At 38.8% G+C, this 26,857-nt stretch overlaps 2 protein-coding genes across 2 annotated transcripts in view; one reads left to right on the forward strand and one right to left on the reverse strand.

Annotated features, from left to right (window-relative positions):
• LOC133528323 (structural maintenance of chromosomes protein 2) overlaps nucleotides 1-12,695 on the forward strand; it is a 32,485-nt gene extending 19,790 nt beyond the window's left edge. Inside the window, exons 14-22 of the mRNA XM_061865667.1 lie at nucleotides 27-169; nucleotides 773-985; nucleotides 2,069-2,177; nucleotides 3,800-3,919; nucleotides 6,871-7,065; nucleotides 8,098-8,298; nucleotides 9,246-9,461; nucleotides 10,008-10,217; nucleotides 11,367-12,695. Of these exons, the coding sequence (XP_061721651.1) occupies nucleotides 27-169; nucleotides 773-985; nucleotides 2,069-2,177; nucleotides 3,800-3,919; nucleotides 6,871-7,065; nucleotides 8,098-8,298; nucleotides 9,246-9,461; nucleotides 10,008-10,217; nucleotides 11,367-11,477 (1,518 nt within the window). The 3' untranslated portion in view covers nucleotides 11,478-12,695. The remainder of the gene's footprint in view (nucleotides 1-26; nucleotides 170-772; nucleotides 986-2,068; nucleotides 2,178-3,799; nucleotides 3,920-6,870; nucleotides 7,066-8,097; nucleotides 8,299-9,245; nucleotides 9,462-10,007; nucleotides 10,218-11,366) is intronic.
• A 576-nt stretch (nucleotides 12,696-13,271) lies between these two features.
• The window catches only part of LOC133528319 (uncharacterized), an 88,215-nt gene continuing 74,629 nt past the window's right edge, over nucleotides 13,272-26,857 (reverse strand). Inside the window, exons 4-5 of the mRNA XM_061865663.1 lie at nucleotides 18,726-18,959; nucleotides 13,272-18,407 (exon numbers count right to left, since the gene is read on the reverse strand). Of these exons, the coding sequence (XP_061721647.1) occupies nucleotides 18,316-18,407; nucleotides 18,726-18,959 (326 nt within the window). The 3' untranslated portion in view covers nucleotides 13,272-18,315. The remainder of the gene's footprint in view (nucleotides 18,408-18,725; nucleotides 18,960-26,857) is intronic.

The raw sequence follows: 26,857 nt of genomic DNA on the forward strand, positions 1-26,857 counted from the left end.
TTACTCAGTGTTGTATTTTCCCGCAGGGAGGTCCCGTGCTCATGCAAATCCAGCAGCTCCAGCAGTTGGAGCAGGAGCTGAGCCGAGCTGACTCCCAGCTGCAGCAGTACCAGGCCGAGCTCAATGCCATGCAAGCTGCGGCCGAGGCGTACAGCAGTAAACAACAAAGGTACAGCAAATCCAACAGTTCCAGGAGCTGAACTGACTCCCAGCTGCAGCAGTACCAGGCCGAGCTCATCGCCATGCAGGTGGCTGAAGCTTACAACAGTAAACAACAAAGGTAGGACAAATCCAGCAGTTACAGGAGCTGGTCCGAGCTGACTGCCAGCTGCAGCAGTACCAAAGAGAATTTGAAATAGAGGTGATTTGTCAAAGAAAACTTTGTAGCCACAGTAAATTTACTGCCATCTTTCGACACATCATTAGAACTTTTAAAACTTTTTTATAAACTTTTAGAACGCCATCGCTCAAAACGATGCCGCCATACCTTCGGCGTTTGATCTATTAGATGGCGCCATTTTTATAAATCGCTATTTCAAATTCTCTTTGGCAGTACCAGGCCGAGCTCATCGCCACACCTCTCTCAACTCTCTCTGACTATCTGTCAACTAACCCACAAATGACTATTTTAGTAACCGTAATATCTCTATCTAACAATGCACGACATCAAATTATAAAAAAACGAATTACAAAGATTCACGAATCGTAACGATCTAAAAAACATTTTAACCAATTAATTAAGCATCAAAATAACATCAAACAATTTTTCCAGATTCGACATGATGTCCCACGAACTAGAAGTTGTGAAAGCTCGCCTCGCCACCACATCGCACGCCCAAACTCACGCTGAGATAGAATCTCTACGTGCGAGGGTGACAGAGTTAGTAAAACAGTTAGAAGAAAACAAGGCAAAACAGCAGGCAGCTTCGGCAAGGGCTAAAGAACTGGAAGCCAAGGTCAAGGACATTAAAGGTCATAGAGAAAGGTAAAGTTGTCTAACATCATATACAATTAAGGTAAAGATAGAATCGTAACAGAGCTATTAAGACAGAAATGGACAAGGCGAAACAGCAAGCAGCTTTGGCTAGGGCTAAAGAGCTGAAGGCCAAGGTCATGGCCATCAAAGGTCACTGGGAAAGGTAAGCTTTAATGTAACATTTTATTAAACTCACATAGAATCGCAACGTGCGAGGGTGACAGGCTTAGTAAGACAGTTAGAAGAGGACAAGGCGAAACAGGAAGCAGTTTTGGTTAAAGTTAAGTTAGGGCTAAAGAGCTGGAAGCCAAAGTCAGACATTGAAGGTCATAAAGGAAGGTAAGATTTTAATAACGTCAGATATAAACTCACATAGAATCGCTACATGGGAGGGTGACAGAGCTAGTGCGACAGTTAAAAGAGGACAAGGCGAAACAGCAGGCAACTTCGGCAAGGGCTAAAGAACTGGAAGTCAAAGACAAAGGTCATTGAAAAAGGTAAGGTTTTAGTAACATTTATAGGAAGCATCGCTAAATGTCAGAGTAACAGAGCTAGTAAGACTGTTAGAAGAGGGCTAAAGACCTGGAGGTCAAGGTCAAGGAATTATATGTCACAGTGAAAGGTAAGTTCACAAGTTTGCATTGCAGTGCCATTACATGCCAATCAACACAAGACCAGTAAATGTTTATTATATTTACAGTACATGTGGTGCTACTTTACCGCACTAGTGCCAAAATTAACATATTACGTTACTGTGTCGAACATTTAAAGGGCCATATGTACTGTAAAACGTTGTACGATACATGTGCGAATAGGTAATTCGCAACTCGTGTCGATTTAAAACAATCCCTTCGGTCGTGTTTTAATTTATCACCACTCGCTTCGGATTTCCTATTTTTCGCACTTGTATCGTAATGTACTATTGTTGTACACCTTCTGGGATTGCGCAAACTCTGTTTACAAGCGTTTAGGGCCAAATTAAGGTATTAAAACTATTTCCAGCTTGCTAGGAATGAATTCCTCAAAACGCTTTTTTTTATCTAAGTTGATTGGCCTATTTTACGATTCTCACTTTGAAACTTTCTTCAACAGGGAGTTTAAAAAAGCTGAAGAAGCTCTCAAGAAGGCCAAAAAAGAAGCAGAACATCACAGCAGCAATTGGAAACAGAGGGAGCAGGAATTCTCCACTTTGCAGCTAGAGGTATTCCCTACTAACAACAACACTCTTCACTGACCATCGATGGACCTTATGTCTTTGTAATAAGGTTTACGAATTGTCAGTTAACAGTGTGGACCAGTTATGCTTTTCTCATTGTGTATGATTCAAGTCAAACGGTTGCACTCAAAGCAATTCTAACCTTCTGAACAAGAGTTCCCGGTAAGCTCGGCCGAATTTCACCTTCCCAATCAAACGTTTCAAAGCAATCTAGCTAGTCGTTTAAGGGAGAATCAACTTTTTAGCGTCACTAGTTGCCATGGTTACGATTAGTTGTCTAGGGGACAAAAGTTCATTGAAATACTGATTTTATGGTACTTAAATGTATTAAACTTGCGTTTTTGTGGTCGTTATAACCAATGTCCATAATGGGCCCCCTACTAAACATGTTACTAGAACGGCATACAACGTCTCTTCAAACAAACTGTGCCACTGTTGTCCCTTGGACAACGGGACAGGATAACAAAACAAAAAAAGTTGATTCACCCTTAAACTGAGAGCGTAACTACATTTGTATGGAGAACCGAGCTTGCTCTGGACTCAAGTTAGGTTTAGGTTTAGGTTTTTTTGTTTATTTATTTTTTTTTCAAATTTTAAACGTATTTGTACATAAAAAGTTAATGTTATGGTAAAACTGGCACTGAAAATATTTTATTTACGATTTTTTTTTGGTAAAACTAGTTCTTGCAAAGGTTACATGTCACTTTTTGACATCTATCAATAAGGATATTTAGACTACGCCCCATAATGGCATTATCGCGATCAAAAAGGCATTTTGCACTAAGTTACGATAAGAAGATGTTTTTTTTTACTCTGAAACTAGGCGAAATCCATAAAAGTTTATATGACATTTTAGTCTCTAAATGTGATCAGTAATACACTGTCAAAATCTTTTGGGTTCCTCGTGAGCACCGTGTATACAAGGTGCCCGTGAGCATTGCGAGACATTTTAACTAAGCATTCCTGGTAATATTTAGAAACTAAAATGTCATATAAAATTTTCTGGATTAGGCCTAGTTTCAGAGATAATTAGATGTTTTTCGAAATCATTCTTTCGCCATAAGTCGGTACAAAACACATATTTGACTGCGGTATTGCCACTTTGAGGTTTAGTCTGGACATACCTATTGAATGACATCGAAAAATTAAAAAAAATGTATTCGAGAGGCTACCCCCAAATAAAAAAAAACTTTTTAGTTAATTTTAGGTTATGTGTTTATCAATAAAAATTACTTTTTATGTACAGGAGTGTTCAAAAAAGGGACAAAAAAAAAATTATTTTTGTCGAATTTCACAAAAAGTCGTATAACATTTTTTGCTTCTGTTGCCATCAGGAATGCACCGTTAAAATCTCTAGCAATGCTCACGGGCACCTTGTACACTATGCTACTGATGTGTTTTTTTGCATAGTCAATAATAATCATTTAACGTGTTCGGGGTAGAGTAGGAGAAATGTATTCACCTCTTTAAGATTAAAAGCTTAAAAAATATTTCAATGACGTGCAATGCTACACCGAGCATGACCCAATATGAACTTCACATGGCGTTTAAAACTTTTTTGTTGTGACATTTGTGACCTCGTCCCTAAACGATATTACTGTTACCAGGTAGCTGAGTTAGAAAAGGGTGTGGCCACAAGCACGAGTCAGCTGGCGGAGACTAAGGCGGCAGCGGAGAGACTCGCGGAGGCGCTACAGACTGCCAAGGACGAGCATACTGCCGCCGAGGTTTGTGACATATACTTACTCCTACTAGTAGAAAAGGGTGTGGCCACAAGCACGAGTCAGCTGGCGGAGACTAAGGCGGCAGCGGAGAGACTCGCGGAGGCGCTACAGACTGCCAAGGACGAGCATACTGCCGCCGAGGTTTGTGACATATACTTACTCCTACTAGTAGAAAAGGGTGTGGCCACAAGCACGAGTCAGCTGGCGGAGACTAAGGCGGCAGCGGAGAGACTCGCGGAGGCGCTACAGACTGCCAAGGACGAGCATACTGCCGCCGAGGTTTGTGACATATACTTACTCCTACTAGTAGAAAAGGGTGTGGCCACAAGCACGAGTCAGCTGGCGGAGACTAAGGCGGCAGCGGAGAGACTCGCGGAGGCGCTACAGACTGCCAAGGACGAGCATACTGCCGCCGAGGTTTGTGACATATACTTACTCCTACTAGTAGAAAAGGGTGTGGCCACAAGCACGAGTCAGCTGGCGGAGACTAAGGCGGCAGCGGAGAGACTCGCGGAGGCGCTACAGACTGCCAAGGACGAGCATACTGCCGCCGAGGTTTGTGACATATACTTACTCCTACTAGTAGAAAAGGGTGTGGCCACAAGCACGAGTCAGCTGGCGGAGACTAAGGCGGCAGCGGAGAGACTCGCGGAGGCGCTACAGACTGCCAAGGACGAGCATACTGCCGCCGAGGTTTGTGACATATACTTACTCCTACTAGTAGAAAAGGGTGTGGCCACAAGCACGAGTCAGCTGGCGGAGACTAAGGCGGCAGCGGAGAGACTCGCGGAGGCGCTACAGACTGCCAAGGACGAGCATACTGCCGCCGAGGTTTGTGACATATACTTACTCCTACTAGTAGAAAAGGGTGTGGCCACAAGCACGAGTCAGCTGGCGGAGACTAAGGCGGCAGCGGAGAGACTCGCGGAGGCGCTACAGACTGCCAAGGACGAGCATACTGCCGCCGAGGTTTGTGACATATACTTACTCCTACTAGTAGAAAAGGGTGTGGCCACAAGCACGAGTCAGCTGGCGGAGACTAAGGCGGCAGCGGAGAGACTCGCGGAGGCGCTACAGACTGCCAAGGACGAGCATACTGCCGCCGAGGTTTGTGACATATACTTACTCCTACTAGTAGAAAAGGGTGTGGCCACAAGCACGAGTCAGCTGGCGGAGACTAAGGCGGCAGCGGAGTGACTCGCGGAGGCGCTACAGACTGCCAAGGACGAGCATACTGCCGCCGAGGTTTGTGACATATACTTACTCCTACTAGTAGAAAAGGGTGTGGCCACAAGCACGAGTCAGCTGGCGGAGACTAAGGCGGCAGCGGAGAGACTCGCGGAGGCGCTACAGACTGCCAAGGACGAGCATACTGCCGCCGAGGTTTGTGACATATACTTACTCCTACTAGTAGAAAAGGGTGTGGCCACAAGCACGAGTCAGCTGGCGGAGACTAAGGCGGCAGCGGAGAGACTCGCGGAGGCGCTACAGACTGCCAAGGACGAGCATACTGCCGCCGAGGTTTGTGACATATACTTACTCCTACTAGTAGAAAAGGGTGTGGCCACAAGCACGAGTCAGCACTTAGTTTAGCACCGAAACGTCATATGTTTCATCGCGATTATCATCTAGGTTGGCCGTCGCCAACACTATACTCTAAAGTAAACAATTTGTACATTTTCAGGTATTTATAACATTTTTATTGGTTAACCAACCAAATAAAAAACCGCCTGGATCTATGACTGAACGACCTGACTTTAATAAATAAATATTATAGGACAATATTACACAAATTGACTAAGTCCCACAGTAAGCTCAACAAGGCTTGTGTTGAGGGTACTTAGACAACGATATATATAATATATAAATATTTATAAATACTTAAATACATAGAAAACACCCATGACTCAGGAACAAATATCCATGCTCATCACACGAATAAATGCCTTTACCAGGATTTGAACCCGGGACCATCGGCTTCATAGGCAGGGTCACTACCCACGAGGCCAGACCGGTCGTCAAACTACACGACGACGACTACACGACTTTAACCTACATTATTTGATCATATAATGTTTTCATCTACCCTCAACTTGCTTAAGGAGCCATTTGACGGTAGATCTTATTTACTTTTATTTAAATACCTAAAGATACAGAGTATAATATAAGCCTAAAAGTAAAAGAAGAGCCGAACTATAAAGAAAGTAGTATTTTAGCTGAAAACCTAAAATAAATGAGGAAACTATCAGTAAAAAAAAAAGTAAATAAAAAGCAGAATAAAAAAAAAACTTAATTTCTTTTTTTCTCTGCGCTTTTTTTTATACCACGACGGTGGCAAACAAGCATACGGCCCGCCTGATGGTAAGCAGTCACCGTAGCCTATGGACGCCTGCAACACCAGAGGCATTACATGCGCGTTGCCGACACTTTAAAAACCTGTACACTCCTTTTTTGAAGAACCCCATACTGCAGCCCCTCGGGAAAACCTCGGCAGGCAGCTCATTCCACAGCCGAAGCGTTCGCGGGAGGAAATTCCTCTTAAACCGCACAGTACGCGACCATTTAGGTTCTAGGGTGTGAGGATGAACACCCTGCCGACGGCGGGCGGTGCGGTGATAGAAAGTAGCCGTTGGCATCATGTCAAACAATTCTTCAGAGCACAGCCCATTGTACAAGCGGTAGGACACACACAAGGAGGCAAAGTCTCTCCTTAGACTTAAAGGTTCAATACCGCTTGTGAGTTTGGGATCGTCGACGATTCGTACAGCGCTCAGCGTTCTTTTTTTGCCGTCTGTTCATAGCCGCTTTCCTCTACAAAACGGGAAAACGCTAGAATCCGCTACGCGTGTAGTTAATTACGAGTTGCACTAATTGTCGCAGCGAACGTGTTTTCTTTGATTTGGTTTAAATATGAACTTTCTAAAACTAATAACTTCTCAATTTTATTAACGCAGAACGCAGTAAAAGAGATCCAAGGCCGCATCAAAGCGATGAAAGCAGAAATCGCGTCGCGCAACACGGAAATCGCTCGTTTGTCGCAGCAGAGAGAAAAGCTGGACGCTAAGAACAACGATATCAACCTTAAGATCAAGGAGTTAGAGTTCAAGATTAAAGAGCTGGAGACTGAGGCCACTGAGTGTGGTAAGAAGGTAAGATTCCAGGTTATTGTGTTATTCCATATAATGGTATTGTGAGATTCCGTGAATTGTGATCATAGCTTCAAAAACATTTTATGATTTTATGATGTGTCGCCATTTTATGATATTGGCAATGATAACGTCCTTATAAGCAATCTAGTGCATAAAATTTCTATAAGAAAGTACCTACTACTGTTTTTTTAAATTCCATATGATTTTTTTTTTCTGTACGTTAGCTATAAAATGCATTGTTTTGAAAAGAGGCAGGACATGCCGAGATTCTTGCCGGTCCCATATTGGGATACCCTCCTACAATTTAGGAGGGTATACTAATATGGGATCTTCTCGGGCCAGAGGTGTAGGGTTAGAGCCGGTGTAGCTTTATTTGACGTTTATAAGCACATTAACCCTACTCCTATACCTACTACTTATATATACCTACTTATGCCTACTTGGAAAATAAACTATCTTTATCTAGCTATTTTTTAAAGTAAGTTTGTTTGTGCTAGCTTGTGCCAATATTGATAACAATTGAAGAGGAGAGTGTAAGACAGAATTTAATTTTGTAAAGAATAAAAAAATGCGATTTTAATTAACACACGAAAGTTATTCTCAAAATCTTTTACACGTAACGCACAAAAACGTTTTTTTAAAGGATTTTTTACATCTTCAATTTTGTAATTGACGACAGGGACGTAGCCATATATAGAAGTGAGATGTAGATATACCCACCGTGTCTCACATTGCGACATCCCTCTCATTCGTCACTTACTACCTTAGTGGAGGAGCTGGGGTGGTTAGAGTAGCGCTACCTCGTTTCACGCAAAATAGGCACAATGGTTGTCGATTTGCGGAAAATGCCCAGAAGCACTAACTAACTAACTAACTACTACCTTAAGGAAGCTCTTATCGTTAGTTGCAATATCAGCTATATGGTCCAAATTGTTAACCAAAAAACTAATCCCATAAAATAAATGGTGACAATTGTAACTTTTCCACACTTTGTGTTATTCTTCCAATAGTTCACACTCGACCATTCCCCAGATCACAGCCCTCGAGAAGGAGCACACGTGGATCCCCGGCGAGAAGCAGTACTTCGGCGCGGCCGGCGGCCTGTACGACTTCCCGGCGCGGCAGGCGCACGCGGCCGGCGCCCGGCTCGGCCAGCTGAAGGAGAGGAGGGACAAGCTGGCGCGGGGACTTAATGCCAGGGCTCACACGTTGCTCGGGAAGGAGGAGGAACAGGTCAGTGGTGTGGTCGAGCCATATAATACATTTTCCTACTCCTCTACTGTTATCTGTCATTTATGCATTCATTAACACGAATATAAGAACATACATAAAAGGTTTCAAGAAAAGTCTATATTGTCTATTCCTCATAAAAGCTCTTGTGCTTTTAATCGCTATAACGTTACTGCGATTAATGGCTACCAACCTAACAAAACCAAAACGAATACAGTTTTAAACTAAGTGCATTGCTGCCAACTTACAAAATATTCATTTGGTTGCATAGTAAAAATAATTACTTCATAAGTCAGAAACACGCATGTGATACCCGTAATATAGCAACACCCATAGACTACGAAGACCGCTTAGCGTTGCTTGTTAGTCTCCGTAGGCTACGGTGGCCAAAATTGAGAAAAAACTGTCCAAAAAATTAATTTAGCAAGTAGCAAGTACCAGGGCCTCATGAGTTACGAGGAGGTGTCGCCGACCGGCCGGCCGCGGCCCGGGGCGGGCCGGGCGCGTAACAAGGTATGCTCGCGCGTCTTGGCTATATACTTTTGCTGTAATTTGTTTACCTAAATTAAGATTTATTTTTGTTGACTCGTAGGAAAAATATTGTATGCAACGTTGTATAAAATACTATTTTATGTTGGTAATGTTGGTTCATCTAAGTACAAAGGATATGGCTAATTATTTATTACGGGAAGAGATCGCTTTTGTAGCTGCGATTTTCCAAGTTTTGTGCAATTCGTATTTACGTTGCCTGTATGTATGATTTGTTGAAATAAGTCAACTGGAAGGTTTAAATATTTTATAAATAGGTTTATATATTAAGTGTCAATTTGGGGTTTTTCTTTGTTGAAAATTGTTTTTGCAACCGAGATAAACATGTCTGATCTTACTCTTAACTTTCTACCAGGAAAGACCAAAAAGTATCTAACAATATATTCATTTTCTTTTCGCAGTATCAAGACGTCCTCCGCAAGAAAGCTATAGTCGAAGCCGACCGCGCAAAACTCGTCCAAGTAATGGCCGAACTGGACGAAAAGAAGAAACGCACACTCGTCACAGCTTGTGAACAAGTAAACAGGGACTTCGGATCAATATTCAGTACCTTATTACCCGGTGCTCAGGCCAAGCTGCGGCCGCCAGAGGGGCTTACTGTGCTGGATGGATTGGAGGTGAGAAACTGGTCACATATTATGAACATTGCTCACAGCCTGTGTATACTCATAAGTGACGCTTTGAGCGAGGTGGATTAAGTAAGAAACTGGTCACAATCTGTAAACAAGTCAACAACTTCGGGTAGATATTTAGTACATTACTACCGACTGCTCAGGCCAAGCTAGGGGCCTCGAAGAGCTAACTGTGCTAGATGGATTGGAGGTAAGAAAGTGGTCACATACTGCACACACTCGTCACAGGTAAATAGAGACTATGGTCGATATTCGGTACCTTAGCACTGAGCGCTAAGACTAAACTCCGGCCGTCTTAGGGGCTTCCTGTGCTAGATCGATTGGAGACAAGAAACTGGACACAGCTTGCGAACAAGTGCCGTAAAACTAGTCACATACCGTGTACTTCGGCTGCCTCTGTAGAGTGAATTAATTTCATTATTCCGAGGTCTCAAAGTGTAATATTTGTTCAAAGTAAATGGGAAAACAGCAGTCCGAGCCCAAATAATAATATTGCCCTTGTTTGACTTGTAACATGTCGTCTGTCTCCAGGTGAAAGTAGGGTTCAACAACACCTGGAAGGAGTCCCTGGGCGAGCTGTCGGGCGGGCAGCGCTCGCTGGTGGCGCTGTCGCTGGTGCTGGCCATGCTGCTGTTCAAGCCGGCGCCGCTCTACATCCTGGACGAGGTGGACGCCGCGCTGGACTTGTCGCACACGCAGAACATCGGACACATGCTCAAAGAGCACTTTAGACATTCACAGGTTACATTCTTAAAATAATTATACACTGTTTATACTCCGTTTTAACATTAGAAAGAAGGTAAAGGATTGTGACGTCTGTTTATTGAAAAACACTTCTGATAAATAAATCACGGCAAATATGTAACAATTATATTATAGAACAGAAGAGACACCTGTTATTTTTGTTTATTTTGTCGTCTGCTAGATGGATTGAAGATAACAAACTAGTCACAAATTGTGAAAACTGGACACAGTTATCGAAGAGTCATCAACTCGACACAACATATAAACAGCGGGATATTGTTTTAGTATGAAACAGCGCATCGTTTCCCATAATTTCACACTCGAACGTCCCGAACAAGGTTGACCAGTAATCTAGTCAAGATTTCAAGGAACTTTGTAGAGATTCTTAAATGAAGCTTTTAGTCAGAGGATTTTTGCGGCTGGTAAGACGATGAAACCGGTCGTTGTGGAGATCCTTGGAAGACAGCTCTGCCCAGCCCCGGTCGGTATTACGATGAGTGTAGTCGACCTTTCGTGTAAGCCAATATATCTTATACATGATGTATTCCCAGTGGGCCCCGCCCCATGTATCACTGGCAATACACCTTCTATACGAGTAAGCGAGTAATGCAGCCTATGAACGCTTGAGATACTCCAACGATACCGATGGTAAGCGGTTATCATTCCGAAAATTACCCATAGATTATTATATTAAACTTCGTTTTCATAATCACCCATCATTTTTAGGGTTCCGTACCCAAAGGGTAAAACGGGACCCTATTACTAAGACTCCGCTGTCCGTCCGTCCGTCTGTCACCAGGCTGTATCTCAAGAACCGTGATAGATAGACAGTTGAAATTTTCACAGATGATGTATTTCTGTTGCCGCTATAACAACAAATACTAAAAAGTATGAAACCCTCGGTGGGCGAGTCCGACTCGCACTTGTCCGGTTTTTATGAATTCAGAATTACTCGAACACACCTTATTTAACACATTCACTGCCAGCGACCTGTTAGGCGAGTTTTCTATTCGTGGGCGCTTTTCGTTACAAAACGGAAAAAAACGTTTAATCGGCTACAAGCGAAGCGTAATTTGTGCTGGAGGTGAATGCGTTAAGTTACACAGTAACAATTTCACAGAATCTAACAATGTATATTTGTTCCAGTTCATCATAGTATCCCTGAAAGACGGCATGTTCAATAACGCCAACGTTCTCTTCCGGACGCGCTTCGTCGACGGCATGTCCGCCGTACAACGGACTGTCAACCGCCGGTGAACAGTAGACCTTATACTTGTTATTACAAGGTTCAAAAACGTCTGAGCACTGACAACAGGGGTTATTCGCGGATGGTCTAAAACGCAAAATGACTAGTGTAATATTTTGCCTATATCACTTTTAGTCTACATCGCGAACGGTCTAGATTTTTTTTGAAAAAAAATCATAACTCTACCATTTTCAACTCAAATCGTGTGAAACTTATAACTTAGCATAAACACACTGAGCAAAACCCATTTCAATCAAAAAAATCTTAAAATGTTGAATTTGGTTTTTGTGCTTTTTCCATAAAAACAATTAATGATTTAAAAAAAAAAACCGCACCCGTGGCGGATATATGTAGTATGCCAAAAAAACACAAATAATTCGTAGCATAACTATCTGCGAGAATATTACCGTATTTGTTGTGGTTCTTGAGATATTTTGATATTTTGTTCCGGCTCCATACATTTTTTTTGAAAAAAAATCATAATTCTACCATTTTCAACTCAAATCGTGTGAAACTTATAACTTAGCATAAACACACTGAGCAAAACCCATTTCAATCAAAAAAATCTTAAGATGTTGAATTTGGTTTTTGTGCTTTTTCCATAGAAACAATTAATGATTTAAAAAAAAAACCGCACCCGTGGCGGATATATGTAGTATGCCAAAAAATCACAAATATTTCGTAGTATAACCACCTGCGAGGATATTACGGTTTGTTTTGCGGTTCTTGAGTAATGATGATTTCTTGTTCCTGCTCCATACATTTATTTTGAAAAAAAATCGTAACTCCACAATTTTCATTCCAAATCGTCTAAAATCCATAGGTTACCATAACAATGCTGGGCAAAACCTATTTTAATCAAAAAAACATAAAAATAACAACTTCGGTTTCTATGTCAATGAAAGCCGAATTTCAGCCCACAGTGCAGCGGCAAGACTCCGAATGAATTTCATTCATAATGTTTCCATCCAATTTCGCAGATTGTAACGCTGTTCCCAGAGTCTGTCTAAGCTAACTTTGCACCGATTTGAAGATTACAAAGTGAGACAGTGTCATTATAATTGTCATATTTTCATAGAAATTTGACATTATCGAAGACATTGCCACACTCAAATGCAGTTATCTTGGTCCGACTCTGATATTATTTTCAACGGAACTACTGTTTTCTATTGTCTTTAACGTTGTATGTTAAGTATTTTTAAGCTATGACATAAAGTAATTATTTTATATGTTATCTTTTATTTTATTACCCATACTATAAGAGTGGCATGGCAGAGGAAGCCACTGAAGAGCACTAATAAAAAATGGAGGACGGACGATCATCATATTATATTGTTGACATGTAAAAGTGCCCTTGTGGTCTATTTGCTGAATAAATGTTGAAGTTGAAAAAACTATCTTAGACCGGGGTATGGAAGGTAGAGGCAAGGAACAAAATCTCCTTGGGCAGAACTGTTGCAAAAGTGTCCAGCTGTCAGCTATAAATAATAGTTCGAAATCTCTCCAGAGTAGCTAGGAACCTAGGCGTTATTGACGGAGTGAAGTGTGCTGTCTATAATCAGATTTATTTCTCAAGTATTCTAGGTATTGTAGCGCCACCTATTTATGTTTTTTTGGCAATTTTTAGTATATGGAATTTATATGTTCCTTGCTTTCATAGACCAGGGGTTCCCAAACCGTACTGATGCGTGGTAGACGGTAAAGTGGGGCGCCGAAATTTAGTTTTAAACTTCCAAGTGCGCCACGGACTGAAAACATATGGAACCCTGCTGTCTTAAGCAATAGAGAAATTGAATAAATACAAGTTTGCAATTTGGTAACTCTTTATTTATATTTCGAACATTGATAACAATTTAAGAATAAATATATACAATGTTTTATTTAGATCTTAATTTTCTTTCACTATATCTTCTTATATGCATACCTATTCGGTGAAGGAAAACATCGTAAGGAAACCTGTATAAAGAAATTTAAATAATCGGCTATGGTTATTTTCGGTTATATATTTATGAATTAAATTCTGTGAATTGATCTGATGATACAAAATCCTGCCCCTTTTTTGTTTGTGACGCCTGGGACTATAAAATAAAATAAATAAATATTATAGGACATTATTACACAAATTGACTAAGTCCCACAGTAAGCTCAATAAGGCTTGTGTTGAGGGTACTTAGACAACGATATATATAATATATAAATACTTAAATACATTGGAAACACCCATGACTCAGGAACAAATATCCATGCTCATCACACGAATACATGCCCTTACCAGGATTTGAACCCGGGACCATCAGCTTCGTAGGCAGGGTCACTACCCACTATGCCAAACCGGTCGTCAAATATAATTTTTGTCATTCGTGTACTACGAAAATATACCATATTTACTTCCCTTATTTATGAAATATCTTGATTGAATATTGTTTCACGTCCAAGGTCACATTTTGACTTTTACCGTTATTTGTGTTTTATTGTAGAACGAACGTACATTCCCTAATATTCCCGTTTTTTCGTAATAATTTTAATTACTTGATTGTAAATGTATTATTTTTTGTCGAAAATAACCGTAATCGATTATAACCGATTATCGGTTATGTTTCGGGCATAACCGTAACCGATTATGAAGTTTGACTGGTTATTGCATTCCCTAGTACGGTCACGTCTGAAAATATCGATGCGGACAAAGTGCCAAAAATATGTATACACTACCCTAATATATGGGCATATTATTGGCACTTCGATTGTGTCGATGTTTTCAGACGTGACTGTACAGATATGAGTTCTCGCCCTATGACGGTCTGCCCGACCCTACTATTAGGGTTCCGTAGCCAAATAGCAAAAAACGGAACCCTTATAGATTCGTCATGTCGGTCTGTCTGTCCGATTATGTCACAGCCACTTTTTTTATATGCCTCATCCACGTTTCCCTTACACGATTCAATTATTCCCAGTCTACAATTTATAAGAATACAAATACTAAGTAATTATGTTTGATTTAGAATGGTCTAAATCAAACATACTTATTATTTGTATTAAGTATTTGAAGTAAGAAGATATGGTGATGCATTTTACCTTCAATATAAATAAAATCTGCAGAAGTACATACAACATTTATATTATTTTAATCTTATGCTAAGCACCTTTGGCGTAGGACTAACAATCAATAATGAAATAATTTGAACATTTACAACAGAAAACTTAAGTAAATTACACAACTAAAGCATTCTTTAACTTATAAGCTCACGATTTTCCCCCTTCGTGGGGCCACTTAGACAAAACACCGCAAAGCAGGTTACATGTATTTCAAAAATGGGGTTGGCCGGTCGAAGTATTAAGCAGATGGCGCCATCATAGCTTGCCCTGTCAATCCCTAGAATTGTGTCAAATTCTTGTTTTTTTTTTGGAATTTTGTGACCTGGATTCCAGTACTTTAAGCCAAATCTCATAGAACAAAACTAGAGACAGAGGCAAGCTATGATGGCGCCATCTATGCAAACCTTTGACAGTTGCCAACCCCATTAGGCATATTGATTTCTTGTGGATATTTTATGTAGGTATAAAGAATAATACCTATGTAACTTTTCGTGGTAACTCCCCATTTGAGTAAACAAATCGTGCAATAATGGCAAGTAATAAATAATTTCGTTGGTACTTTTTACGTTTAATTCGTAAAATAATTGAGGTACAGTCAGCGTCAAATAGTTTGTAGCAACCAAAGTAGCCAAATAGTTCGGTACACCATATATTTAGTATGGTGTACCGAACTATTTGGCCACTTTGACTGCTACGAAGTATTTGACGCTGACTGTACACTTCATTTTGATAGTTACCTTTCTATAGATTCTATAGCAGTTATTTTGTGTGATTGTTCATTAACGAGGCGAAAATGCCACTAAGGTTTTAATATTTACAATAGTACATTACGTTACACGTGCGAAAAATAGGAAATTCAAAACGAGTGGCGATAAATTGAAACACGACCGAAGGGAGTGTTTTAAATCGACACGAGTTGCGAATTACCTATTCGCACATGTATCGAACAGCGTTTTACAGTACATATGGCCCTTTAAAGGTTCGACACAGTAACGTAATATGCTAATTTTCGCACCAGTGCGGTAAAGTAGCACCATATGTACTGTAAACATATTTATTATACATGAGATAAATGGAGATTTTGTCCACGTTTGCCCCTTAATATTGTTTTATCTCACTCCAGAAACATTTGGACGCAGTTACCCCTCTTTTTTGTCGGGGGTTACAAACGACAGTCATTTTATGAATAATTATTTCACCTAGTTTTTCTACGTGATATCAGACAGACAGTAATATCAGAGACAGACATACAGTTATACTGATGTACCATCTGAAGTTTCCAAAATTGCAAAATTTCCACACGGAAATTTTCCGAAACTTCTTCATAGTTTTGTATGGGAATCGAAATTTTCCATTTCCTAACTAGGCTAAGTTAGTCTTAAATGTTTTGTTATTGTTATGTATTTTTTTTTGTACTGAACTAAATAAAAAATTCCTAAATGAATGTTTCCTATGTTTACTGTCAAATTTAGCTGAAATTTCCGAGAACCCTTCCAACTCTTTGGAAAGTTTTCGCAAATTATACATCTGTAGTTATTAACACTTGCAATACGGTAGTTAATTAAGTCTACGGCTATTAATTAGACGCAAGATTTTCCATTTAATTAGTTATACATTTTGTGCATATGGGTTTACAGGTACCTATATAATATACACCGTGGACTGGTAAAACCCGACAGATTTTAGAGGTGTAGTCTTGATCGCATACAGAGACTACATTGTCATACAAAGTTTGAAATCGGTCTTGTTTTAGAGACAAAGACATGTGAGTTGGTTTAGACATACCTAACATACATAACAGACATTAAAGTTATAAATTACATTCGCAATTTTTGACAGTAAATAAAAAAAACTTATTTTTTTTAAGTAATTTTTTTTCGCCAAGATGTAAAAAGTTATTTCTCTTAAAACAAGAATTTGAACAAAATTCATACAAAATTGTTTTGCTCCTTATGACCTCAGGAATGCGTGGTTAAAATCTGTCGGGTTTTACCAGCCCAGAGTGTATATACAGTGTGTCCCTAGCCATTGGACAAAGCCGAAATGTAATGCATTAGGGTATTTAGAACCAGTGTACAAAGTATCATAACAACCGGTGTAGCGGTTTCGAAGAAATTAAAAAATTAGTTTGGAGCAGCCTGTATTTGTTAGTAGCTCCTAATAGTATGAAACCTTCTTCGAACTTTTTGATTATCTTTTTATTTATGACACTAATAAAGCTACTGACTTTTGAAAAATGTCATCATTATCAAATATTTCTAACAAATTGTCAAAAACACTGCCAAAGATTAACACAGTATGTTTCTTTTTGTTGTCGATTATTGCAAATAACTTTCGATCGCAAATTTTTTTATCTGTTTTCTAATTAAAAAAATATTAACGTCAGAGCATTCCTAAGTAGTAACCCTACGTGGGATTTCAGGGTTTGTCCAATGGCTAAGGTCAACCTGTATCATGGCATATTATGGTCGCCAGTACCGCGTCGTTGTCACACGATATCTGAATATAACGTAGGTATTTACCCCGATAGATTACACACACACACACACAGTAATAGACAAATTAGGCCAATTACATAAAACTTTGGTATTCAATATTAACATTAAATGGTATATTTATAAATATTCATTTGAGAATGTATTATATGATTATTAGCTATGACGAAATATTGATTAAAATACTATTGAACAACCCTGTTTCAATAAATATGACATTTTAATTTCATAGATATAGAATAAATATAACAAATATGTGTCCAACCGTAGCCTTCTAAGGCCCACTGAACAAAAAAAGGCCATTTGAATTTGACATAGTGAAGGAAATATGGTTGAATTTCTTTTGTTTTGAAATCGAACGAAATAAAAGAAATGCAACTTTATTTTAATGGAAAATGGTTTAAATTACTTTGAAGCAATTAGTACGGGTAGGACCGTGGGCCTTTCGAGGATAGGGTGTAAGGCCTTCAAGACAATGCAAGGGTTGTAGGATTTATATGTCTATAGCTACTTAAATAACGTGTACATCCTGTAATTTTGGTACTGAAACACTAGTAAACTCGAAAACACACACGAGTAGTTGACACGAAATCTATTGCATATTTTTTTTCCTTACTCTAGAACGTCAACAGAAATGGATTCTATACGATATCTCATTGCTAAATATTTACAAACGTATGAATCGTACCACAATAGGTAAAGTTTTCCTATTTCTATCACACGTGCGTAATTACATTATTCTCCCGCCCATGTGCCGGCGTTGTATGTCACGAAACGCCTGATGGCAAGCAATTACCGTCGCCCATGGACACCCGCAACACCAGAGAGGTTGTAAGTGTGTTGCCGGCTTTTAAGATGGGAGTACGCTCTTTTCTTGAAAGTTTGAAGGTCGTATCGGTCCGGAAGTACCGCACGCGACAGTTTATTCCACAGTTGAGCTGTGCAATGCAGGTAGTTTCTGGAGAAACGCACAGTTGAGGACTGTCAACCTTGTAAGTGTTGGTTGTCACATCGGTGTCATAGGCCGGGAAGAGAAGCATGGACAGTAGAAGCAGAGGAACACGCTGGCCCGTCGTGTTATACTGTCTTTTCTCCTGAATTTAGAGACTAGGTTGTGCCGCCTTTTGTCACAGATAGGCGACGAAGAGGTAGGTGCATGGACAGCAGAAGCAGGAACACGCTGACGCCTGTCGTATTGTCTTATCATTGGAGTTAGAGACTATACTGGCACGGGCAGGCGGGCTGGCGGGGGCGCCTGCTGTCACAGATACGCCACAAAGAGCAGCATCGACAGTAGGAGAAGGGACGCGCCGCTAACACCCGTCCGACCTGAGCTAGAGAGGATTTGCTTCCCTGGAATAAGAAATAAACAATTATTGATAAATCTTTATAATTTTTATCGTCCCTCAAAAAATACTGATTCCTATAGCCAACAACAGTCCCGTATCTTCTTATACTTGGCACAGTCATGTATTACTGGCTTGCAACGGCCTGGGCCCATGTAGCAGGTGCGAGGGAGCCACGGGAAGGGATCTGCGAACGCCTGCCGCTAGCAGCAGCAGTGGTCCGCCAGGATTTGGGACTAGCAGTACTGCTCACGTTTTGTAACAGACAAAAGGGGCGTTTGATACACTTTAGGTTCTCGGATTTGGCTAATGGACAGTTACTCACATCTCTCAGCCAGCTTCCTATAGCAGCAACAGTCCCGTATCCTCTTGTACTTGGCACAGTCATGCATCAGCGGCTTGCACCGGCCCGGTCCCATGTAGCAGGTGTGAGGGAGCCAGGGGAAAGGCTCCGGGAACGCCTGCCGCTCGCAGCAGCAGTGGTCCGCCAGCACTCGGGTCTCGCAGTACTGGAGCTCACGTTTGGAGCAGGTGCCGCAGCCCGGCAGGGTTTCCGGTACTGAAATGCCAAATTAAACGGTCCATTTATATCACTCAACTAATCAACTAAGTTGAAACATTGAAATGTTGAAAATATATATAAAATTATCTTAGAGATCTTAAGAAAGCATACAGCGATGTCGACAAGTGAATCAGATAACAATCGGGAAGTGAATGATGTTCTGTTAATTTTTGGGATCACATTGCCGAGTGAATCTCCCCAATTCAGGCACTACTATCATGTGGTATCACTTAAATGCTGTTGTGCTATAGTTTTCATTTCTTATATAAAAACTGTTAGAACACAATTTCCCAGTGGGGAGCAAAGTAGGCACATTTTACGGTAACAGGCTAATAGTAACAGCCCACGTAACACAGATATGTATGTTGTGTTTCTTTGTAACTGTTTCTTTTTTTGAGATGTGCCTGTGCAATATAGAGTATTTTATTTTAAGTATGTTTTTTTAAATATATTTTGTATGGTGTACCGAACTATTTGGCCACTTTGACTGCTACAAAGTATTTGACGCTGACTGTACTTATAACTACTTACAATTCTAAATACGATTTAGGTACGACTAAAACATTCTGCAAAGTAGCTACCAATATATACCTAGCCTATAAGTCTGTATCTTGAGGAAGTTAAATAAATGTAAACAATGTGTTTTTGCATTTTCGGGTACTTGCAACATTTATCAGTTAACCAACCAAATAGAAAACTGCCTGGATCTGTTCTCCATCGTTCTGACTTTAACCTATTTCATTTAATCGTGTAATGTTTTCATCTACCCTCAAATGGCTAAATATTCGATTTTGTTTTAGGTTCTTTACTAGGGCGAAGTAATAGCAAATAATACAAAACGAATTTACTATTGATAAATAAATCATCCCGATATATTTCTATTAAAAAAATAGCACAATTACAGCAGCTTCATTGTTATGTTGAATTTATCGTAGTAAAACTTCTGTAAGTTTTGGCACATCGAGTTAAATTAATTGACTTACTGAATTTTCTCGCCAATAAAATACCTAATTGTGGTTTGTTTACATTCTTTTAAATACCTAAAGATACAGACTATATATCTTTTTCTACGATAGGGATATTAGTTTGTACGATAAGGATAGTTTCTAGTACTTTACTCATTACTTATACAAATAACATTAGGTACAAAAGGTAGGGTTTCCAAGCGCGTCAAGTGCATTAGTATTCCCGGCCACACTTCAAAATGTCCATCTTGAAGCGCTTAACCGTTGACTCACGACGAAAGTATGCAATCCATAGGGCGAGTCCAGGTTACAAATAGTCTAAGTTAGCAATGCACTAGCGTCCGCTACCTGGCGCGGTTGCACGGAGCGGGTGAGCAAGTTAACGAAAACTAAAAGATTATATCGTTCATCAGATTATCCTTACAGATGTGTAGGGTCTCCAAGAGTGAAAATCCTTTATAATTAAAACATTCATTAAGATAAAAAAAACATACGAGAACCGAATGAGGTGTCTCACTGTATTTATACTCAAAAATAAAGTTACTAAATATAATAGCCCGTGTTAGCTCAAACAGACCAGTCTCCACGAACAACACCCGTTCACGAGTATGACGCGTATCCCAGCCGTCTCAGCCAGCCCAAAATTGTATGAGCAACGCTAAATGGCGCGGACGACGCGTGCAACGGATTTTACCTACAGTACGTAAATTTCGTAAAGTTTGGACTGCTAAAAATGGTAATTTTATATTACACATATCCTGTACTTCAACTTTAATAAACTACATTTTTGTTATTATAAATTTGAAGTAGTGTAAATGAAAGTTAGAAAAAATCAATTTTCTCCAGAAATTACTTCAAAACAAGTGACAATTTCTCTGAAAATCGACTTAATTTCAACGTAATTTTGATACTTAAACAATCTACAACATTCGCTGAAATTGTTCTTATACATCGTTTTGTACAATTTACCACCATATTTTTTGATGTTTTTTTTTAAAATGGTACCTTGTCGACACATTACCGGGGATGCACGCTTGCGACCTCATTATTAAAAGGCAAGATGAGAAGACCTGCTAATAGAAATCAATACTTGTTAATTATATATTACGTAACAAAAGGTGTACAATTTCGACGACTAAATCTGTCAATTTTACATTCTTGCTCTAAAATCGTTACCGGGCTCTTAAGTTTAAAAGAAACTACAAATGTTTGTAACTTGCGCGTTATAGTTAAAGTCCAATAATATAATCGACTAAGACCATTCTGTACAATCGTCACTAGTAATTCAATTTTGGGGCGCGTATTTTAACCTATGTATCTATAATTACGATATCATTGGCCAGGGGTTGGAGCTGTAGCTAGGGCTGCTGTAAGCCCTACAATCTAGATCAATAGTGCACCCTGCTACACATGCGTCATCTCTCTCATCTCATCTGCGATATCGGTGCAATGCAATTGGTGTTCGAGTTTTCCGTTAAGTTGTTAAGTTTCATATTAATTCACCAAACTTACGGTATTTAATATACAAATGAAAATTCTTTTATCTAATAAATACACTAAGTATTTATAAACACAACATAATACATATAAAACTTAAAATCTAAATCTAAAAATAAATAAAACTAATCTTAAAATAAATAATTAAAAACTATCCCCCTGCGGCATGGTGCCGTAGATGCTGGCAGCATTTCCTCGTTGTATCGCAATACTTATTCTCTGTGCGAGGAAGCTGCCAGCTCTACGATCACCGGTAGCGTCTGCTATTTTTTTGGATATTTCCTTGAACAGTGTAGATGCATTCGGACCCCACGGGCCAAGGGTCTCGACGCCAAAAGGTACGAAATCGTATTCGGGGCCGAGACCCCTATATTTGATCTTTTTTAATTTTAGTTGTTAAGTTGATTTATATATTTTGGTTTATAAAAAAACTTCGAATTGGGTAAATTAAAAATTATAAAAAAGAAATTTAATTGTTGAGATAAATACTTATCTACTCTTTGCACCTAAGATGGACTACTTACCTACCTAACCTTTATACCTATGAACTACTGTATGAAGTAAACGTATTTGTATTTTTGTTTTCACCAACTAAGGATTAATTGGTTGTTAGTAACACATTTTAATCTTATATGAATCTCCGCATGAAACTCTTTCGTAGTTGCCGGCGTACATAGGTTACGGAGACTGCTTACCATCAGGCGGGCCGTATTTTACTTTGCCGCCGACGTAGTATTAAAAAAAATGACAGTTCCTTCAAATCTCTTTTGGTTAGGCTTAATTAATTAAAATAAAATATTGAAGAAATGTTTTTACTGTATTTTTATTACTTAAATGTTTCTAAATAAATCAATGTGCTAAATTTCGAAATATGTCTACAAAAATTTTACGCGGCAGATACGTTACTTCATATTAAATATGACCCGTCATAGTCATAGGGACCATCATTCGACGCATTATCATTTATAGAAAAAGAAAACTGATAGAAATTTTAAAAAAAATGCAGAACTAAAATATTCACGCAAATACAGCATAGCGATTTTTGGCATTGTGTATAATTTCCGTTTAGCACGTACATTGGGAAATGTCAAACCGCCCAAGGTCACCAAATTACAGTCCGCCGAAGGTCGGGGGCGTGTCACGGATTTGTCACGGCATTGTCACTGTTCTGACTTTGGTGTGTCATTCGTAATGGCAGACTAGTAAATAGAAAAGACTGACAACCTACAGGCCGTCTGCTAGCTGGCGCGGTTGCACTTAGCGGGTGAGCGGGTTAACGAAAAATAGTATGATGAGTAATCAGAGCAACGCCAAATGGCGCGGATGGGTGCGATGTTTTTTACATACAATAACACACGCGTGCGTGCGCCTGCTCCGTGCACCCGCGCCAGCTAGCGGACGCCCTGTAGGTTGTATAAGGATACCTCACTTTCAACACTTCAACATTCTATTCTTATAATTTGTTAACTCTAACGAACAGAATCAGGCGTTACATTGCGGAAATCCATATTAATTAAAACAAAAAATATTAGGGTAACGGCGGCTATTAACGCGGGTATCAAAATCGACGTCTAACACCGCGGTGTTTACAAATACTCATTTTGCAAGCAAACAGATCTATTCTCTAAGAAATAAAGCATACACAAAACAAGCTCATTCATTGGTCTATCGTGCCCATTAGTGTGCATTTGTGTGAGTGTAACAAAAAACTCGCGATTCGTCAGTTTGTGCGACGGCGGCGCAAGAACCGGTTGTTCCATACAGACGCGTGACACCACAGGTAAGTGCACTCCAATCTTACTTAGTGTTTTACGTAATAGTTATGGCAAATAAACTAGTGCAATGCCTTTTAAGAGGTTGTGTATTGTTTTCTACACGATTTTGAATTACTTTTAACTTAGTTTTTGACCGGGAAATACGTTTAAAATTGAAAATAAAATACAGCGGTGATAGGCGCCAATTATTTCTGTGGTAAGTAATTCCGTGGTATGCCACGGTAATAAAAAAAAGTGGTAGTTTTGTTATTTACTCTTTAGTTTTGGTACAAATTATCAATTTTATAATTTCTTTTATTTATTCCAATCTTGATCTATTCACGCTATTAAAGAGCTATTTCCGTGGTATGGAAAGTATTCAACTAACCCTTAATTTTTGACAAAAACTTCAGCACCGATTTCCTTGTTTCTATGGGAACCCTTAATCTGTCAACTTTTTTTTATTTTGAGTTAAATCCTAAAATTTACTTGCCAGTTATGTGATTTTGTCTTTACAAGAAGCTTGTAATATACGTGTTTGATTTGATTTGAAAAACCATCTGTGTTTTATTCTTTTTATGGGTCGGAATTAGGTTTAATTAAACTCCAAATTAAGCCTATTACCGATGGTATGATCAGATTACCCTCGGTAATAGAATGTATAGAAATCTATTACCGACCCAGAGAAATATCGAATGGGTCGGTAATAGGCTCTTAAAGAGTTATCTATTACCGAGTGACTATTTGGTATTGTATTGAAATATCGCATTTAGGGTACCGCAAGTACAGATTTCGTTGATAAAATTTAGACTTCAGTTATCATTATCAGATTTAAATTCTTCTGTTTTCTGATTCAGTTATTACTCTGACAAGTAAGGGTACCCAACTGCCGGACAGTTCCGATTAAATTTTTTTTTATATAATTTTATTTATACAGTAGTCCAAAATCTCACACATGATTTTTTTAGCTATAAGAATCAGCAATAAGAAAAGTACTGTGATTTGTTAATTATAAACGGGTAAATTATAACACATAATATGTGAGAGACTTTATTTAACTTAATTACCTTATCAAAAATATTAGAATTAAAAATTTTCATGTTTTTATATATAGTCGAAATTTTATGAGGTGGACGTTTACCATTTCACTGTGGTAAACTTTCACTCAGGTAGTAAACGTCCAGCTTATAAAATTTTGACTATAATTTACGCTGTGCCTTATGAGAAAATGTTACTTACTTGTTTTTTTTTGTGCAGCTAATTGTCAGTAAGACACATTCTTATCAATCTTTATAGCATTTAAAAATTATTTTATTTAATAACAGGCAGGCCTATTTGTCATATACGTCCTTAGTAAAACTTTACTAACAATATTTTTTGTTGTTTTACATGTAAAACATTCAACTTATAACTTGTTATACAGGTACTCGTGGGTACTTGGTAAGTTAACTATTTAATAGTATTTGATTGTGCCAAAGTGTAATTATAATCTCTTCGAATATATCTCTTATTTTTAAACATACTCCTATAGTTTTATTTTTTATTTTTGTGTCATTATTAAACTTAATGACACAAAAATAATATACAGAACCCACGTCGTTATTATTGTTTTAACCCTCGGTATTAGGTTTCGAATTTTGAGTTTGGTTTCTATTAACGAGTGCAGAAAAATCATGCCAATTGTACCCTCGGTAATGAAAGCTCAATTCGCGATAATAGAATCACAGCCTGGCCCTTGCCACGGTAATAGAAGATTTGGTCATTTTGGCTTCAAAAAATATTTTAATACATATAATAACCCAAAATGAATCCAAAAACGTGTGAAACGGAAAGTTCATTAAATGCTCTGATGAAAAAAAAATATTCCTGGCTGTTAGACAGCATTGATACCCTTAATTTTTGGATCTCTTTTGAAAAGTTCCTTAACTACCACGGTAATAGGTGCCTTTACCCTACTTTGTTAATCCGCGAAAAGATAGATCTCATAAGGATGCCTCATAAAGAGGCGAAACACGTGTCGAGTTTTGTATTGTTGCTGGAGGGTTTTTATATTTATTTGCGTATTTATTTTTGCGGTGGGAGGTTGGGAACATTAATTGCATGTAAAAATACGCAAGTAAGTATAACGGATTAGCACTGGTTGACTAGCACGTTATCTTTTCGCGGATTGGCAAAGTAATATTCTTCGTTTTTATTAATATCGATTTCATTGTTTTGTACGTATTTAAGTTTTTAGAAATATTTATACATTATATATATCGCATCATATATGTGGCATTATCTATGAAAAGGGACCTTATTGTCGATGGCGCTTACGCCGCACTGCGTCGCGCAGCGTTGTATTTGTATCGGAGTATCGTTTATAACGGCGGAAGCGCCATCGACAATAAGGTCCCTTTTCATAGATAACGTCACATATATACCTCTCTGAGTACCCACAACACAAGCCTTATTGCCTTAGTTAATTTGTGTAATAATGTCCTATATAATATTTATTCATTTATTTAAATAACACATGCTCCATCTGGGCTATCAAAATCGCCAACTTAGCTTGGTCTAAATCTAAAATGAAAGCAGAGGTAATAAAAGCATATAGGTACATATTCTTATTTAATAAGGCCATCTAGTTTTTTTTTGGAGCTCATTAATAATGCAAATGACTTACAGTTTGTATGGAGGTTGCCAGTCGTTTTAGTTACTAGCCTCCGGTAATGGCAAGATAATGATAAACTATATTTGGAGGTATGTGGTTAGAATGAGCACGGAAATAGGGTTTGTGGACGATGTGTTTATTTTTCCATGTTTCGACGTGATAGGTTGCCACCCATACCCGTCGTACTATATTTTAGTCAGTTATACTATATTATTAACTAACACAAACGGGACTTAATCGCGTATTAAGTTTTAAATTTACCTCCGACGTTTCGAGGACGGCGTTGTTTCCGTGGTCTCGGAGAAGACTGGCTAAAGTTGACATCAACATCTTCTAGCCGCGCGAGTTTTTCGAACTACCCGCACTTGATCTTGTTTATTGACTTGAACATTCTGCGCACTAGGGATGTTACTTACTTAATGCTTAAACTTAATACGCGATTAAGTCCCGTTTGTGTTAGTTAATAATGTGTAAAAATCGTGAAAGTTTACATCAGTTATACTATATATTATATAAAAACTATATAGTAAGAAAAATACTATATTTTCATTACTGAAGAAAGGGGTATACAAATGTCCTCGATATCGCATCGTAGAGTCAGACCAAGATAAGTCAACGATTTAGATAGCCCTGACAGCGCAAGTGTTATTTTAAACGTCAAACATCTATGAAATTATGACGTTTACTTAACACTTGCACAGGCTGAGCTATCAAAATCGTTGCCAACTTGGATTGGTGACCTATTATTTTTCCATTTTTCCAGTAAACACTTTTTCGGGAGAAAAAAGGTGGCAGCCCTACCGGTATAGAAGTATTTTTATTTCTAACAACGCTGACAAGGATACAAATTACAAAAATTCAAGGATTGAGGAGGAATTCAATTCAAAAATTTAGGAGGTTGTTTTTAGTATTATAACATTTTAAAACGGGGTTATAGGTACAGCGAACTGCAAAATTGCATGAACACATAAAACACATGTATAATAGTTCTAAAAACTATATCATAATCTCATTTAAGTGTTACAA

The sequence above is a fragment of the Cydia pomonella genome, chromosome 19 (genome assembly GCF_033807575.1).
Source record: "Cydia pomonella isolate Wapato2018A chromosome 19, ilCydPomo1, whole genome shotgun sequence".
NCBI classification, from domain to species: domain Eukaryota; kingdom Metazoa; phylum Arthropoda; class Insecta; order Lepidoptera; family Tortricidae; genus Cydia; species Cydia pomonella.